General features: G+C 45.7%; 2 protein-coding genes across 2 annotated transcripts in view; one reads left to right on the top strand and one right to left on the bottom strand.

Annotated features, from left to right (window-relative positions):
* Positions 1-4,726, bottom strand: part of MED20 (mediator complex subunit 20) — a 35,851-nt gene extending 31,125 nt beyond the window's left edge. Inside the window, exon 1 of the mRNA XM_068269482.1 lies at positions 4,250-4,726. Within this exon, the coding sequence (XP_068125583.1) occupies positions 4,250-4,263 (14 nt within the window). The 5' untranslated portion in view covers positions 4,264-4,726. The remainder of the gene's footprint in view (positions 1-4,249) is intronic.
* BYSL (bystin like) overlaps positions 4,447-17,166 on the top strand; it is a 16,855-nt gene continuing 4,135 nt past the window's right edge. The window contains exons 1-6 of the mRNA XM_068269481.1: positions 4,447-4,757; positions 12,535-12,679; positions 13,171-13,309; positions 14,785-14,918; positions 15,008-15,168; positions 16,750-16,852. Of these exons, the coding sequence (XP_068125582.1) occupies positions 4,499-4,757; positions 12,535-12,679; positions 13,171-13,309; positions 14,785-14,918; positions 15,008-15,168; positions 16,750-16,852 (941 nt within the window). The 5' untranslated portion in view covers positions 4,447-4,498. The remainder of the gene's footprint in view (positions 4,758-12,534; positions 12,680-13,170; positions 13,310-14,784; positions 14,919-15,007; positions 15,169-16,749; positions 16,853-17,166) is intronic.

Genomic DNA, 17,166 nt, shown 5'->3' with positions numbered 1-17,166 from the left:
ACACATATACACACACACACACCATTTTTTTAAAAAGGCGATTAGTCCAGCAGCACACTGTTGTACCTGTAGACTGTTTTGTAGCCCCATGCAGTGCAGGAGTGTGTCATTGGGTGGCTCCACTGTGCTATATTCAGCCTGGGGATTCTGAGATTGCAGGAGGATAGTGTAGGATGCGGCGTGTACAGGAAAGCCAGCGCGCTGTGATAACATCAAGATCCCCCTGCTGTGCAGGCTTCTCTCACCTCCTCAGCTGTGTCAGAAAGGCAAGCCTGGGACGCTAAACAGCCATGGAAGCGCTGTCATCACTCAGCCTCCCTGGACAACTGGCTGTAGGCAGCTTTCCCATCCTGTACAGTGTGCTGCTTCAATTGTCACCCCTGAGAGAGCGGCTTCCGTCCCTGCAACTGTGCGGCACCATATTGTTGTAGCCCAGCACAAGAATAGCAACTTCTGATTGGCCCTTAGCTCAGAATCAGCGCACGAAGCCCCCAGCTGCCGGCCCTGTCAAATTATTTAAGGATCCGGCAACACAGCTGCCCGCCCCTCTCTGCGATTGCCGATCATCCAGCCGCCCAGGGAGAGTGACTGTCCCCCTGAGAGCTGTCTCTGACTGTCGGTTCGATTCTTCCGGGTTCGGGTGGCTGGGGGGTGCAACAGCTGGCCGGGGGGGGGGGGGCATCCGCCCCATTTTGCCCAACATGCGGACGCCCATGACTGGGTGGTTTGAGGGTCACACCTCCCCACCCTTGCTGGTGGCCACACATGCCCCTTGTATGTTGCCATGGAAATGTGTCCAAACCCTGGCTTACAGAAAGTGCATGTAAACCATCAATGAATAGGAAAGTCAATTTTCTTAACTCGGCTCATATCTTATGTTAAGAAGTATTCATGAACGTAAACAAACAGGCGGCACTTGCACGAGAAGAAAAAAAAATTAAAACAAGAAAATGAGGAAAGCTATGAATGCAGCAAGAGAAGGAAGGTGTAAAGAGGCAATCCATGAAAAAACACTGCAAGAAAAAAATCACAAGAAATAAGAACAAGAGATAAGGGGCCAAATGCAATTGCAGAACTGGACTCCTATTTTACATTACAGTAATGCGCTGCGGCAGTGGTCCCTGCTGATTGGAAGCAACAATGCCAGGGGAGCTAGGCATGTAGCAGGGATCGCTGGGAGAATATAATGGTGTCTGGCACTGTAGCGGCGGATAGTGGCAAAAGAAGTGCAGAGATTGTCAGGAGTGTGTCAGGGTGCCTGGCAATGTAATAGAGCATTACACGGGATAGAGGTAGCAGGTCAGGGGAGCTGCCTGAAAGACAGCTCCACAGCACAAATCCTCACTCTCCATCACCCGGGAGGTAGAAGCAATGCTCAGGTTAAAGACCGTGAGTGAGGCCCTTCTCACTCAGCCATCGGCCTCGTAAAATCAGCATTTGCATTTACCAGCAACTCCCAAGAGATGGACAGATAATAAGAAACTCACATGGAGCAAGTTTCTGATCATCTGGAAATTCCATATGGCCCAAGAAAAGAAAAAAAAAAAAAAGGAAGAAGAACAAGAAGGAGGAGGAGAAGAAGAAAAAAGTCAGTGCAAATTACTAGTACTAGAGATGAATTCACGAAAGAAAGAAACCTGTAAGGAGAACACATTAAAAATAATGGCACGTGACCAGGCCATTATTTAAAAAAAAAAAAAAAAAGCCACTGCAGCTTTAAAGAAAACCTGTAATGAGAAAAACGTCCCCTAGGGGGTACTCACGTGGGGTGGGGGAAGCCTCCGGATCCTATTGAGGTTTCCCCCGTGTCCTCCTCAGTCCCAAGGCGGTGGCGATAACGCTCCCCAAACAGCAGGGATGTAAATATTTACCTTCCCGGCTCCAGCGCAGGCACAGTATCGGCTCTCCACCTCAGAGATAGGCGGAAATATCCGATCGCTGTCGGGCCGCTCTCATGCGCAGGCGCAAGTCTCCTGTGCCTGCACAGTAAAGCGGACTCGACGGAGATAGGCTATTTTCGCCTATCTCTATGCAGAGAGCCGCAACCGTGCCCCCGCTGGAGCCGTGAAAGGTAAATAAATCAGCGCTTGTCAGGCTTGTCGAGGGAGAATTCTGGGACACTTCGGGGGATCGCTGGACTGCCTGCAGCTACAGAAGTGGGGGAAGCCTCATTGGGACCCTGAGGCTTCCCCCTCCCGAGGTGAATACCCCCCAGGGGAACTTTTTTTGTTGCAGGTGCTTTTTAAGGCCTTGCTTGCTCTTTAAGGCCTCGCTGCAGGGCCGTACAACTCAGCACACAAGTGATTCCGACCCCCAACACCCCCCCCCCCCCTTTTTGTTGGTGGGCTCTGATCGCTCCCAGGATGTTTATTTTTCATGTCAATATTTTTGTTTTTGATAGAAAGAGCTATATTTTTTTCTTTTTTGATTTGTGGCCAGCCCTCCCTCCCCCCGCCAGCCGATCACTTCTGAGCCTCTAGAGGGGAAAGCTGTGTCACACGACTGATGACAGAGTGGAGCTCCATCATCCAAGCGGAAATGCATCGGCGTGCGCGATCTCCTGCAAATCCCCGCCCCAGGACTTTACGCCTGGGGCGTAAAGGCGGTCCTGGGACTGCCACGCCGCGATCACTCCCAACGGTGTGATGCAGTCCTATAGCAGTTAATCAACTCAAAGATTTGACCCTCTTATAAGGAACTTGAAGTGGAAAGTGTATTGAGGTTGACATATTTATTTCCTTCTAAACAATACCAGTTGCCTGGCATCCCTGCTGATCTATTTGGCTGCAGTAGACTTTCAGACCTGTATTTTCTTGGCATTTCCTTGATCAAGAAAGTGCAAATGGTGTCTCTAATAGTACACAAATTACTAAGGGCCTATTTCCACTACACACAAATTGGATGCAGAATGGATGCAGAAAAACTGACTCCAATGAATGCCTATGGGAAAATCTGCATCAGAAAAATTGCGTTTAGTGGAAATAGGCCCACAGGCATTCATTGGAGTCAGTTTTTCTGCATCAAATCTGCGTGTAGTGGAAATAGGCCCTCAGTGTGCTCAGTTTTTGCAGCCATTGGATGGTAAAAATGTCAGTGTCTCCCAGACAATGGATGCCTTTAAAACCTTCTCATGTCAAAAGTAAGCTATGCGTAATATGTTGGCGCTTTATAAATACAATAAATAATAATAATTGGTGAATGAAAAACAATACAATGGCACACCTGAGAAAACTGAAACTAAATTGGTTCCAGAGCAAGAAGAAATTAAAGGACCTTAAGGTGGCCACACACGATACAATAAAATGATCCAATTTTACGTTAATTCGATGAAAACGATCGGATCTCCCGAAAAAATCAAAAGCTTTTTTTTCATTCGACTGAAAAATCCGATCGGATTTCCCTTTTTCTTCTATTTTAATCAATCCGGAATGCCAGATATTTTTCTTCTTCCTAAAGATTGTATGGTGTGTGTTGTATTGTCCATTTATTAATATACATACCTTAGCAATTTTGTCAGAGTTTCCAATCATTTTTATCATAATTGGGGAAAAATGTAACATACGTGTGTGGTACATTGGTCATATTTTTGAAATGTGGCCACACACGATACAATAAAATGATCCGATTTTACAGTAATTCAATAAAAACGATCGTATCTCTTGAAAAAAACGAAAGCTTTTTTTTCATTCGACTGAAAAATATGATCGGATTTCCCGTTTTTTTCGATTTAAATCAATCCGGAATGCCAGATATTTCTCTTCAATTTCTACTAAAGATTGTATGGTGTGTGTTGGATTGTTAATTTATTAATATATACACCCTAGCAATTTTCTCTGAGTTTCCAATCAGTTTTATCATAATTGAGGAAAAAATTGAACATCGGTGTGTGGTACATTGGTCATATTTTTGAAATGTTACAATCAGTCAAAAAAATTGATTGCAATTCTTAAATTGAACAGATATTTAAAAAAAATTGTATGGTGTGTGGCCACCTTACAGCGGATTTACAGACTGAAATCAGGACAGCAAGTTTATTACATATATTATTTTATTCTCGTATTAATTTAATTTCAATCTTTTTATTTATTTATACCACATACTACAGTCTTCTATAATCACTAACACCTTATCAATTAAACAAGCATACCTACAAGTGATTTCTTATCAATATATACATGATCTGCATTATCCTCTGGAACAAAAATTACACACGGAACATATAAAAACAACATATACACTCTTTACTCACCAAGTTACCCCCATGTTGACTTTTTCCGAACAGGCGCCTGAAAATGACGTAATCAGCTTAGAGAAAATGTTGTGGCCCCTCGGAAGAAGCGAGGAAATATCCGTCTGCAGCAAAGAAGGTTTTTTTTTTATTTCGGTCGGCCATTTTCCTGAAGACCCTTCTGGTGGATGGGATGCGCCGAGAACGAGTTGTACAGCGGCGCAGGCGCAGCAGCCACTTCTCGACACGTGTGATCTATTCTGATCTGCTATGCCCAAGCATCGGAGTTCCCGGGGCTCAGCGCCTAGAAATGTGTCGCTGGCAGAACAGATCCTGCAGGATGGGGCTGTTAGGCCTACGAAGCGAAGTAAAAGAAAAGAAAAGGAGGCAGAGGATGAGCACAATGACCGATATGTGGACGAGAAGCTGTCCCGGAAGATCCTGGAACAGGCTCGCCTACAGCAGGAGGAACTGGAGGCCGAGCATGGAGTGGGGAAACACACCAGCAAGCAGAAGACCACTGTCCTAGGTATGCCCCCTAGTGTTATGGGATGGCACTCCGACTTGCTGTATGGAATATTGTATGCGGATTCATCTGTTTACAAGGCAGGGACGAACACTGAAGTTTGTAGGTTTTTACAAGTCCCAAGACATGCATAAGAGAGAAGAGTAGTGTTTCTTCTGGTCTGAAAATATAGTTGGTCATAGTTTCATTCTCAGCAACTTAAATCTCGCCAATAGTTATACAGTACTCTTCTCTTCAACCTTCATTACAATCAGTTGTTATACTCATGATTATCTATAAAGTGGCGAGAAGAGGATATTCTTGATTTACAGTTAATAGGATTTACAGACGCTGAATCGGAACTCTGCAGGGAGCAGATCAGATTTAGAAAGCTGATTAATTACCAAATGACAGCTTGTTTGATTAATATAAATTTTAAAGCTGGCCATTCACTAGGCCGATTCCCGCCAGATCGACAGCAGATTCGATCACTGGGATCCCGCTACACGCCGAATTTCAATCCATTTCGTCCGATCCTGTCGATCGCTCCGTGTGGAAAATTACCGTCGATCGCCCGCGGGTAGGGAGCGCGTCGCTAGCGGCGTTCGAGTGCCCGTCGACCAACGCAATAGAGCGGCAATACATTACCTGCTCCGCCGGCGCGACTGCCCCCGGTCACTGCTGCTCCGTCTCCGCTCTGGTCTCCGGGTCCGGCATGCTTTACTTCCTCCTGCCCGGCAGGAAGTTTAAACAGTAGAGGGCGCTCTACTGTTTAAATTTCCTGCCAGGCAGGAAGAAGTAAAGCATGCCGGACCTGGAGACCAGAGCGGAGACGGAGCAGCAGTGACCGGGGGCAGTCACGCCGGCGGAGCAGGTAATGTATGCGGGGGGGGGGGGGGGGGGGGAGCCGCGGCAGCACTACCACTACAACAGATTGTGAACAGTTTCAGGCTGAAATCGGTTGCATACGATCCCTCTTTGATCAGATTCGATCAGAGAGGGATCTATCTGTTGGTCGAATCTGATGGCTAATCGACCAGTGTATGGCTACCTTAAGTCTAATATAAATTCTAAGTCTACTTGAGGTGACCCAGTGGGAAACCCAGGGAAAGCTTGTAGAGAACATTTCTCCAATCACTGCACCTTCTAGAACTTGCTATATTACAAATTCTAAGGCCCAGTGCACACCAAAACCGCTAGCAGATCCTGTAAACGCTAGAGGTTTTTGGAGCAGATTTCAGAGAGCGATTCTAGGCCTGTTTAGAAACGTTTTCTAAACATGCCTAGTGTTTTTGTGTAGCAGATTACAAATATTGTTACAGAAAAAGCGGTTACTGAACAGCTTCTGTAACAAAAACGCCTGGAAAACCGCTCTAATGTAGCGTTTTCCAGAGCAGTTTGAGCTTTTGCTATACTTTACATTGAGGCAGAAACGCTTCTGCAAACCGCAAAAGTGCTGCAGGACCAACGTTTGCGGTTTGCTAAAAACCTTAAACCGCTGGTGTGCACCATCCCATTGGAATACATTAGCCAAGCGTTTTCACAGGCGGGAGCAGTTTGGAAAAACGTACAGAAACCGCTCGGTGTGCACCAGGCCTCTCAGTCTATTCAGTAGGACTCAGCTGTGTATCCACCTGACTTCTCCACAACGCAACTGATGGTCCCAACTTCATTTATAAGGCAAGAAATCTCACTTATTAAACCTGACGGCACACCTCTTGAAGCTCATCAAGAGAATGCCAAGAGTGTGCAAAGCAGTAATCAAAGCAAAAGGTGGCTACTTTGAAGAACCTAGAATATGACATATTTTCAGTTGTTTCACACTTTTTGGTTATGTACTATACTTCCACATGTGTTAATTCATAGTTTAGATGCCTTCAGTGTGAATCAACTATGTTCATAGTCATGAAAATAAAGAAAACTCTTTGAATGAGGTGTGTCCAAACTTTTGGTCTGTACTGTACATCTAACCATATGATCAATAAGTGACTTTCCGGAGTCACCTACTGTACATTAACCCTCTGGGCGATATAATTACATCGCCCAGGAGGGGGCGCAGCACTTTTTTTTTTTTATTTTGTATATCATGTAGCGAGCCCTGGGCTAGCTACATGATAGCCGCTGCGCAGCGGCATTCCCCCACCCACTCCGATCGCCTTCGGCGATCAGAGTAAGCAGGAAATCCCGTTCAGAACGGGATTTCCTGCTGGGCTTCCCCGGTCGCCATGGCGACGGGGCGGCATGACGTCATGGACGTCGTGACGTCAGAGGGAGTCCCGATCCACCCCTCAGCGCTGCCTGGCATTGATTGGCCAGGATGCGCAAGGGGTCGTGGAGGGGGGGGGGGGGCTGCGTGGCGGCGAGCGGAAGTTACATGTAGCTAGCAAAGTGCTAGCTGCGTGTAACAAAAAAAAAAATTACGCAAATTGGCCCACCGGGGCCTGAGAACTCCTCCTGCGCGACATACCCTAAGCTCAGCTCGGGATTATCGCCCAGGAGGTTAAGGTCAGGTCCTCCTGGATATAGTGTGTGTGAAAAATCTGATAAGATTCTGCAGGTGTGTGATTTAGATTGCCCGCCAACCAGAATTGTTTAAAGGGAACCTAACCGAGGCTTCCATATTTATTTCCTTTTAAGCAATACCAGTTGCCTGGCAGTCCTGATCTCGCTAGCCGTAATATTCTCTGAATCTTACACCTGAAACAAGCATGCAGCTAATCCAGTCAGACTTTAGTCAGTACCTGACCTGCATGCTTGTTCAGGGTCTATGACTCAAGGTAGTAAAGGCAGAGGATCAGCAGGACAGCCAGGCAATGTGAATTGTTAAAAAGGAAATAAATATGGCAGCCTCTATATCCCTCTTGGTTTAGGTTCCCTTTAACCTCCCTGGCGGTAACCCCGACCTGAGCTTGGGGCAAGAAAAATTAGCTGTGAGCGGTAAACCCAAGCTCAGGTCGGGGTAGGGAATTCCAATGGTTTTTTGCTGTTTAGGAGTCCTGCGCGCGATCGCTGCTGCGCAGCGGGACTCCAGCATCTCCCCCGGGCTCTCCCTTGCCTATTTGTGCGTTTCACCGGCCGCCTGGATCCCCATAGCCCCACTCTCGTTCCTGGGACCCAGTGGCCAATCAAAGCAGCAGTGCGGCGTGACGTCACCGGGGGTTGGGGCTGGCCAAATTTTTAAAGTGGCCCTGAAGATGAGCTCAGGGCAGCCAGACAGCAGAGGGAAATACGGGGGGGGGGGGGGGGGGGGTGTTGTGTGTATTAGATGCAGCCTGCATGTATATAGAGTTTAGCGTGTCTAAATTCCTCCTCATTTGTCTCTAATCACAAGTTGTAATTTGATCTCTCCTCTGTGTCACCTAACTGCCATGGCAGAGATGGCAGATAAGCTCATTTGAAAACACAGGATGACAATATAGCCATTTGGTTCTTAAAGGACCACTCACACGAAACATTATATTTTCAAACATCCCCACAGTAGTTATAGCAACCATACAGAATATTGACAGTGTCATTTATTTCAATTTCTAGCATGGCCCTTTAAAGATCCATATGACACTGTATACTGCATACGTCAATCCCTGCACTCCCGCTAACGGACTTCGGTATCTATAAATCCATCACAGGGGAAGCCTGGTCAGATGTTGTAAACAAACTAAGTAACTGATGGTATAATCCTTCCCTCGGCCCCAGTCTTTCCCAACTGCCATAAATTCTCGTGCTATCTCTCAGCTGACCAGGTCCCTGCAGCCCCCACTCTCTGCCCAAGAATTCAGTAGATCGCTTTCAGCACAGCGCAGACATCGCTGTGCAATAAGATGCTCATCCAGCTCCTCTCCCATATTCAGTCGACGTAAACACTGCTGCTCTGTCTGCTTCTAATGACGCTCTGTCACAGGACTGCGTGTCATTAGAAGCAGACAGAGCAGCAGTGTTTACGTCGACTGAATATGGGAGAGGAGCTGGATGAGCATCTTATTGCACAGCGATGTCTGCGCTGTGCTGAAAGCGATCTACTGAATTCTTGGGCAGAGAGTGGGGGCTGCGGGGACCTGGTCAGCCGAGAGATAGCACGAGAATTTATGGCAGTTGGGAAAGACTGGGGCCGAGGGAAGGATTATACCATCAGTTACTTAAGCTGGCCATACACTGTAGTGTTTGGCGAACACCTGGATGTTCGGGTTCGGGAAAGTTCGCCGAACATGGCCGCAATGTTCGGCATGTTCGGGCCGAACTCCCCGAACATCCCGCTTTTGGGGGCCCTATGGGGTCGCAGGCATAAGGGGGGAGCATGCCCCGATCGCGGGGGGGGGGGGGTCGGAAATTCCCCCCACCCCCTCCGCTAGCGCTCCCCCCTCTGCCCGCTTCCCCATACAAAAGTTTCAGGAAGTACCGGTCCGGTGGTAGTGGGTGGCTGGCAGTGGGCGGCACTGTGAAGTGAGTGACTGAGGAGGAGGAGTCCGGAGAGTGACGCGTTGAGGGAGGCCGGGCAGCGGGCGGTTCAGCAGTAGTACCGTACTACTGCTGAACCGCCCGCTGCCCGGCCTCCCTCAACGCGTCACTCTCCGGACTCCTCCTCCTCAGTCACTCACTTCACAGTGCCGCCCACTGCCAGCCACCCACTACCACCGGACCGGTACTTCATGAAACTTTTGTATGGGGAAGCGGGCAGAGGGGGGAGCGCTAGCGGAGGGGGTGGGGGGAATTTCCGACCCCCCCCCCCCCCCCCCGCGATCGGGGCATGCTCCCCCCTTATGCCTGCGACCCCATAGGGGGGCAGTATTGGCCGAACAGGGGCCCTGTTCGGCGGCCAATTAGTAGTTCGGGGCGAACCCGAACTTAAAAGGCCGAACACCATCAGGTGTTCGGCCAAACTCGAACATCACCCGAACAGGGTGATGTTCTGCAGAACCCGAACACTGTTCGCCCAACACTAATACACTGGCCCGATTTGCCGCCGTTTCGACAGCAGATTCGATCACTGGGATCGAATCTGCTGCCAATCGTTCGCGCTACGCGCCGAATTTCGATCCGTTTCGCCCGATCCCGTCGATCGCTCCGTGTGGAAAATTACCGTCGATCGCCCGCGGGTAGGGAGCGCGTCGCTAGCGGCGTTCGAGTGCCCGACGACCGACGCAATAGAGCCCGCATACATTACCTGCTCCGCCGGCGCGACTCCAGTCTCCCGGTCACCGCTGCTCTGTCTGCGCTCTGGTCTCCAGGTCCGGCATGCCTCACTTCTTCTAGCCCGGCAGGAAGTTTAAACAGTAGAGCGCCCTCTACTGTTTAAACTTCCTGCCGGGCTAGAAGAAGTGAGGCATGCCGGACCTGGAGACCAGAGCGCAGACAGAGCAGTGGTGACCGGGGGACTGGAGTCGCGCCGGCGGAGCAGGTAATGTATGCGGGCGGGGGCAGCAGCAGCAGCACCACCACAACAGATTGTGAACGGTTTAAGGCTGAAATCGGTCACACTATCTGTTTGCTGTAAAGGTAGCCATACGATCCCTCTCTGATCAGATTCGATCAGAGAGGGATCTATCTGTTGGTCGAACCTGATGGCAAATCGACCAGTGTATGGCCACCTTTAGTTTGTTTACAACATCTGACCAGGCTTCCCCTGTGATGGATTTATAGATACAGAAGTCCGTCAGCGGGAGTGCAGGGATTGACATGTGCAGTATACAGTGTCATATGGATCTTTAAAGGGCCATGCTAGAAATTGAAATACATGACACTCAATATTCTGTATGGTTGCTATAACTACTGTGGGGGTGTTTGAAAATATAATGTTTCGTGGGAGTGGTCCTTTAAGTGATTCTGCCTTACTGTTGCAGATTTTTGCCTGGATTTTGACTACTCTCAGCCTGCCTTATTTGTACAGTTACGCATTTTTTTAAATTTATTCACAAGTGTAAATAATTCAACAAATTTGTGTTCCACTCTTTTATTTATATGCAGAGTGTCCACCAGGCTTTTATTCTGACATATCTGGTGAGTTATGACTTAAAGAGGAACTGTAACGACAAAACGGCCCCTGGGGGGTACTCACCTCGGGTGGGGGAAGCCTCAGGATCCTGATGAGGCTTCCCACGCCGTCCTGCGTCCCACGGGGGTCTCGCTGCAGCCCTCCGTGCAGCGGTGACGTAATATTTACCTTCCTGGCTCCTGCGCAGGCGCTCTGACGGCTGTCGGCGCCGAAGTAGGCGGAAATACCCGATCGCAGTCGGGTCTGCTCTACTGCGCAGGCGCAAGTTTCCGGCGCCTGCGCAGTAGAGCGGACCCGACAGAGATCGGGTATTTCCGTCTATTTCCGTGCCGAAAGTCGCCACAGCGCCCCCGCTGGAGCCAGCAAAGGTAAATATTGAACTGACAGTCGGCACAGTCGCCGGCTGTTCGGAGGGCTGCGGCGAGACCCCCGTGGGACAGAGGACGACGTGGGAAGCCTCATTAGGATCCGGAGGCTTCCCCCACCCGAGGTGAGTACCCCCCAGGGGATCTTTTTAATGTTACAGAGTCTCTTTAAGAATTGGAGGCCTAAAATTCTTGAAAAAAAATGTACTGCTTTTGACTCATAATTCCAGACAGAATGCACCACCTTGGCGTTATGATTCTTTCTGGATTTTAGGGTCTAAAAGCAGTGCAATTTTTTGCACCCTTTCAGACCCTAAAACCTGGAAAAAAAATCATGCTGCCAGGGAGATCTTCAGCAGTTCCAGAAATCGCTCACCTTCCTGGCTCCAGCGCTCCGGTCGGCACTACAACCCTAAAGATTGACGGCTGTCATCATGACGACAGATGGTGATCTCACCAGGGGGAAGCAGAGCCTTGAAGGAGCGGAAGAAGAATGGCGGTCGACGTGGAGATCCCCTGGGAGGTATTTAGAAACGCCCCTAGCTCAGTAATACTGCCAAGGAGGTTAAGGCACCGTTACACTAGCAGGAAAAATCTGCGTTGCGGTTCCCTATTTAACCACAAGGGGCTGCTAAAGCAATGAAAGTCTATGGAGACTTTAACACTTATTGCGGTGCCCCAGAAGTATCCGATCTGACAAGGGCAACATCGCTTCACTGCAAGCACTGCACTTAATGCACGTTGCTTGAGGTAATGGAAGTCTATGGGCGACACACTATGTGTAAACAATGGAGCGCTGTGTTGCGGCGCAAATGCAAGGACCGACAGGAATACCAGTGACATACTTCCTGCCCTTTGAGGAGTATGTCACTGAGCAGGAGGTGGCGCTATGCATATAACTGTCGGTGCACTCTGCCGCAGGGTCATATGTTTGTCATTGTTTGTGTTGCGGTGGGATGTGGAGGAGCATCGCAATGCAAAAATCAGGTGTGAAACAGGTCTTAAAGGAAATAAATATGGCAGCCTCCATATTTCTCTCACCTTTGGCTCCTTGTAAGACTTTTTCTTTGTAAATAGTTTTGGGAGAGGGTGGGGCCTGTTCATTCTTTAGGAGAAAGAAGAGTAGCCAATTCTTCCTTTGGTCAGGTTGTCCTTTGGACTTGTACTATTACTACTAAGTCTAGTGGGATTTTTATCCTCTTCATTGTTGCTTTCTGTGAAGTAGAACAAGTAAAAATATTGAAGCAATGTATTTCAATCATATTGAAAAATACACTTGTGTTATTTCAAATAATAGTGATCTGGCAATATCCATTCCCTGTAAACGTATGTATATAGTTATTTTGGGTTGTCTATTCACTTAGCTGGTTTAAGAATCCATCAGGCATTGCTGTTGCAGTCACGATTTCTTTCTTTTTTTTTTTTTTCTTTTTTTTTCGCCTTCATAAAGGATCTAAGAGCAAAGCTGAGAACTTAGACTCTGAGGATGAAGAATGGCCTTCACAGGATACAGCAGCCTATGGTGAGCAGGTGGAGATGAACCCGGAGGATGAGGAAGCAATTGCAGTGTTCATGAGCAGAAATCCTCCAGTCAGGTAAGATTACTAAAATATGGCTATAGAATAGAAAATCTGTATTGTCATTCTAACAACCGAAATTGTACAACGAAATTCTAAAGTGCAATTTTCCAGCAAAAGCAAAAACAGCATAACAACATTCCATTCCTACATACGGTACATTGTATTGCACACACCCCTTTTCAACATGGCCACTTAGCAGCATTTAACATAGAAATGGCTGAAGGATAAAAACTGTTCTTTAGTCTATTTGTTTTAGTTTTTATAAGTCTAAAACACTTTCCAGAAGGCAAATGTTCAAATAACACATGTCCTGGATGTCAGGCGTCACTTACATTTTGTGGTGTTCACTGTGATATAGAGCAATGGGGCTGGTTTGTGGTATCCTTGTCAACAAGTCCTATTTGTAAAAACTTATGCTTATTCATTTTTTATTTTTTTTTAATTTGGCCATTATTTTAATGAAGTAGTTGCACACAGATTAAAAGGTGTCATTTTCAATCCTGCAGACAGACCCTTGCTGATATAATCATGGAGAAAATAACCGAGAAGCAAACAGAAGTGGAAACAGTGATGTCTGAGGTTTCTGGAAGAGTCATGCCCCAGCTGGACCCTCGGCTCATAGAAATGTATAAAGGAGTAAAGGAGGTGTGGAAAATGTTCAGTCTCAGTTAAACAATGTTTTCTATGAGTTCTTTGTATTTATTTAGAAGTTAATATGAGCTTGGAGGAAGGATAAAGTTGAGATGCTCCACATATGAAAGCTGTATACAGACAGGAGGTGCTACCTATAATAACCATTCAGGTGTAGGATGTGATTTCCAGTAAGCTCCACAACAACATACTTGAGTGGCAGCCTGCTTTATATATAACAGGAGCACTCACAAAATCGCAAAACTCTGGACTCATCGATTGCGATTTTAGATGTGAACAAAGCTTCACTGAATAGTTACGAAAACTTAGCAGTATAGTGACTTATTGTCACTTTGTTTCAAAGGACTTTTAAATGACACCTGAATTTGGAGGCTAACGTATGTATTTACTTTAAACAATGCACAGTGTCTGGCTGCCCTGCTGCTTCCATCCATGGACCCTGAACAAGCATGCAGATCAGATGTTCAAATCTGGCAAGAATAACTATGTTTGTTACAGTAGAGTGATTCAAACACTTCTGCAGCCAAACAGATCAGCAGGACTACCAGGCAATTGGTATTGTTTGAAAGGAAATAAACATGGCAGCCTTCATATCATTCTCATTTCATTTGTCCTTTTAATTCCTTTAAAGTAAACATGAACTCTTGCACAGGACAGAAGGAAAACATAGAAATGCACCCTGTATGTATTTAGAGAGTTTAGCCTGTCTAATCCTCCCTGTGACTAATCACAACTGTAGATTGATCTCTCATCTGTGTCGCCAAGCTGCCTTGACAGAGCAGCTAATTTATGTGTGTGTGTGTTGCAAACACAAGATGTTAATCCTATGTCTACTTCCATAAAAGCAGGAAGTAGACACACCGCAGCCTTATTGCAGGATTTGTATCAGCTGTGACAAAGAAATGTTGTTATGCTATTGTGCATCTTTTAGAGCAATTAGGAAGTTCTGAGTTCAGGTCCACTTTAACTGGCAAAGTGTAGGTTATGAAGTTATGAATTGAACTTGTGGTAGTACCACTTACACCCCCCACGTCCCGAGGACATTTGAATACAGTACCACAGATGTTTTCTCACAGTAATATACAAATAACGCTCTCTAGCTATACAAAACTAATTTATTTCATATAGCAAATATAGCCATATTTTCCCTATATTTTGTGCAAACGTTTTGCTCCCCCATAAAAAGTATAAGCATCCTGTTCCCGTTTATCATATGTTGTAATGATGTAGCTGCCATAAGTACAGCTATAATAGCCTAGTGTTACATCTGCAGTCTTTCAGTGTGCCATATAAGAACTGAAACCTTCATATCTGCTGTATAACTGTAGTGATTGCCATTTCTCCTCCATATAACAAGTACAGCCAGCTGTACATTAGAACTGTCTATTCAAATATGCATATGAAGATATAGTAGTGTTCACTATACTATTCCTCTTTTTTTTTTTTTTTTTTTTTTTTTTTTTTTATAGGTATTATCAACGTATCGCAGTGGCAAACTCCCCAAGGCCTTCAAAGTTGTTCCAGCTCTTGCAAACTGGGAAGAGATTTTGTACATTACAGAGCCTGAGAAGTGGACTGCTGCAGCCATGTATCAAGCAACACGGTATGTACTGTATTGAACAGTCTTCTTATTTCTGATCAGCCCTCGCTATATTGATTTGTGTCTTGAGCTGTGTTTCCTCCTTCTCACAGAATCTTCTCATCTAACTTGCCAGAACATTTGGCACAGCGCTTCTACAACCTTGTTCTACTTCCACGTGTGCAAGACGACATTGCAGAATATAAGCGCCTCAATTTCCATTTGTACATGGCTCTGGTAAAGGCACTATTCAAACCTGGGGCCTGGTTTAAAGGTACACTTACAACTTAATTTAACACAATCACTTTTTATGTGTGTGTATGTGTATATAAATATTATACAGAGACATTTTTCTGTAGCCTTTAAAATGTGGAGGAAAGCACATGTATGATGCAACATAAAAGCAATGTCTACTTTTTTATTCGTCTTGTGTCTTTTACTCAGAAAACCCGATAGAGATTATAAATGTACTATATTGCTGAGTGTTTGAAAATGTTGGCTTTAGTAACGATGGTTAGTGAGATAAGACTAATGCTACATACACACTTGAGATAAAAGTCTTTGGAAAAGGCAAGATCACAGACCAATTTTACCCCCTTCCATGTAGTATGAGAGCCATACTCTACACAGTTTATTCCATTTAGCTGATTTCCCTATCAGATAAAATCTTTGCAAGATGCTGCACACACAGATGCTGTACACATTCAACAGATCAGTATCTGCAAAAAATCTGTTCCTGCAAAAGATCCATTCCTGCAAAATGCATTCATAGTCTATGATATCTGCAGATCTCAATACACACCTTGTTTAACAGACATTCATCTGCAGATCAGATCCAAAAGGATGGATCTTCAGATCTGCAGATGATTGTCAGATCTGCAGATGAATGTCTGGTAACAAGGTGTGTATTATGATCTGCAGATATCATAGACTATGAATGCATTTTGCAGGAACAGACTTTTTTTTGTAGATACTGATCTTTTGAATGTGTGCAGCATCTTGCAAAGATGTTTATCTGATGGGGAGTTCCGCTCCATAGAATAGACTGTGTAGAATATGGCTCTCATACTACATGGAATGGGGTAAAATTGGTCTGTGATCTTGCCTTTTCCAAAGACTTTTATCTCAAGTGTGTATGTAGCATTATTCTAAGTTTATAGAAATTTGTGTATGCACATTTATTGAGCTTAAAACTGGATAACTTGAATTCCACCTTGGCAGGATTCTTTAGTCCATTTTCAAGCTGTGTACATTTGCATAATCCTGCTTCAACGCAGAATTATTTGCATTTTATTGCCCATCTCTAGTCTTTACTAGCAAGCAAAAGTTTGCCTTCTTAAAACAGAAAGTAGTTGTGATTATTCAGATTGGAGTGAGCATATATCTGCCATGATGTATCACTGCTGAATATGCAAATTATCCTTTGTTATCCCTGTAAATTAAAAACGCCTCCAGAACCGCTGGAATGCAATGATGTGTCAGCTTGTTAATTGTAAAGAGCCACAATAATTCAACATGCATACAGACTGCTTCAGATTGGTTGGTCCTCATCAGTGCATGGCATGGATTAATGTGGCTTTATAGGGTAGGACTTGAAACACCCAGAGGTACAGAGTACCCAGCAAGCTCAAGGTGAACCAGAACTCCTAGGAGTGTGTAAGGGGATACAAAGGACCAAAAAGCTGTGTTTTGCATGACATTTTAGTAAGAGGGCTTTTTGGTCCTTTGTAGCCCCTTACACAGTCCTAGGAGTTCTAGTTCACCATAAGCTTGCTGGGTAATCTGTAACTTATTACTGGCAGGATATTGATCTGTTCGTGAAAAAAAGCAATTAAAATGCAGTTTTTGTGTTTAGGCATCCTGATTCCTATGTGCGAGTCTGGGGTTTGCACCTTGCGGGAAGCTGTGATTATTGGAAGTGTTCTGACAAAATGCTCCATCCCTGTACTTCACTCCAGGTACTCGCTAAAATTTAAATACTATTAATATTCATATAGTGCTGACATCTTCTGCAGGGCTTTACAGAGTATATTGTCTAACTGTGCTCTAGAGCTCAAAATCTAATGCTACTACTTGCTACTGACCAGGCCATTGTACCGATATGTTTAGATCATTGACAAATATGTAGAGCAGATGTAATGGCAGTATGGCAGTATTTGTATAGCGCCTTTCTCCTGTCGGACTCAAAGCGCTTGCGAGGCAGCCACTAGAGCGCACTCAGTAGGCAGTAGCAGTGTTAGGGAGTCTTGCCCAATGAACTCCTTACTGAATT

Source organism: Hyperolius riggenbachi, chromosome 2, assembly GCF_040937935.1.
Source record: "Hyperolius riggenbachi isolate aHypRig1 chromosome 2, aHypRig1.pri, whole genome shotgun sequence".
NCBI classification, from domain to species: domain Eukaryota; kingdom Metazoa; phylum Chordata; class Amphibia; order Anura; family Hyperoliidae; genus Hyperolius; species Hyperolius riggenbachi.
Note: the sequence above shows the minus strand (reverse complement) of the source record. Positions and strands in the feature narration are given on the sequence as shown.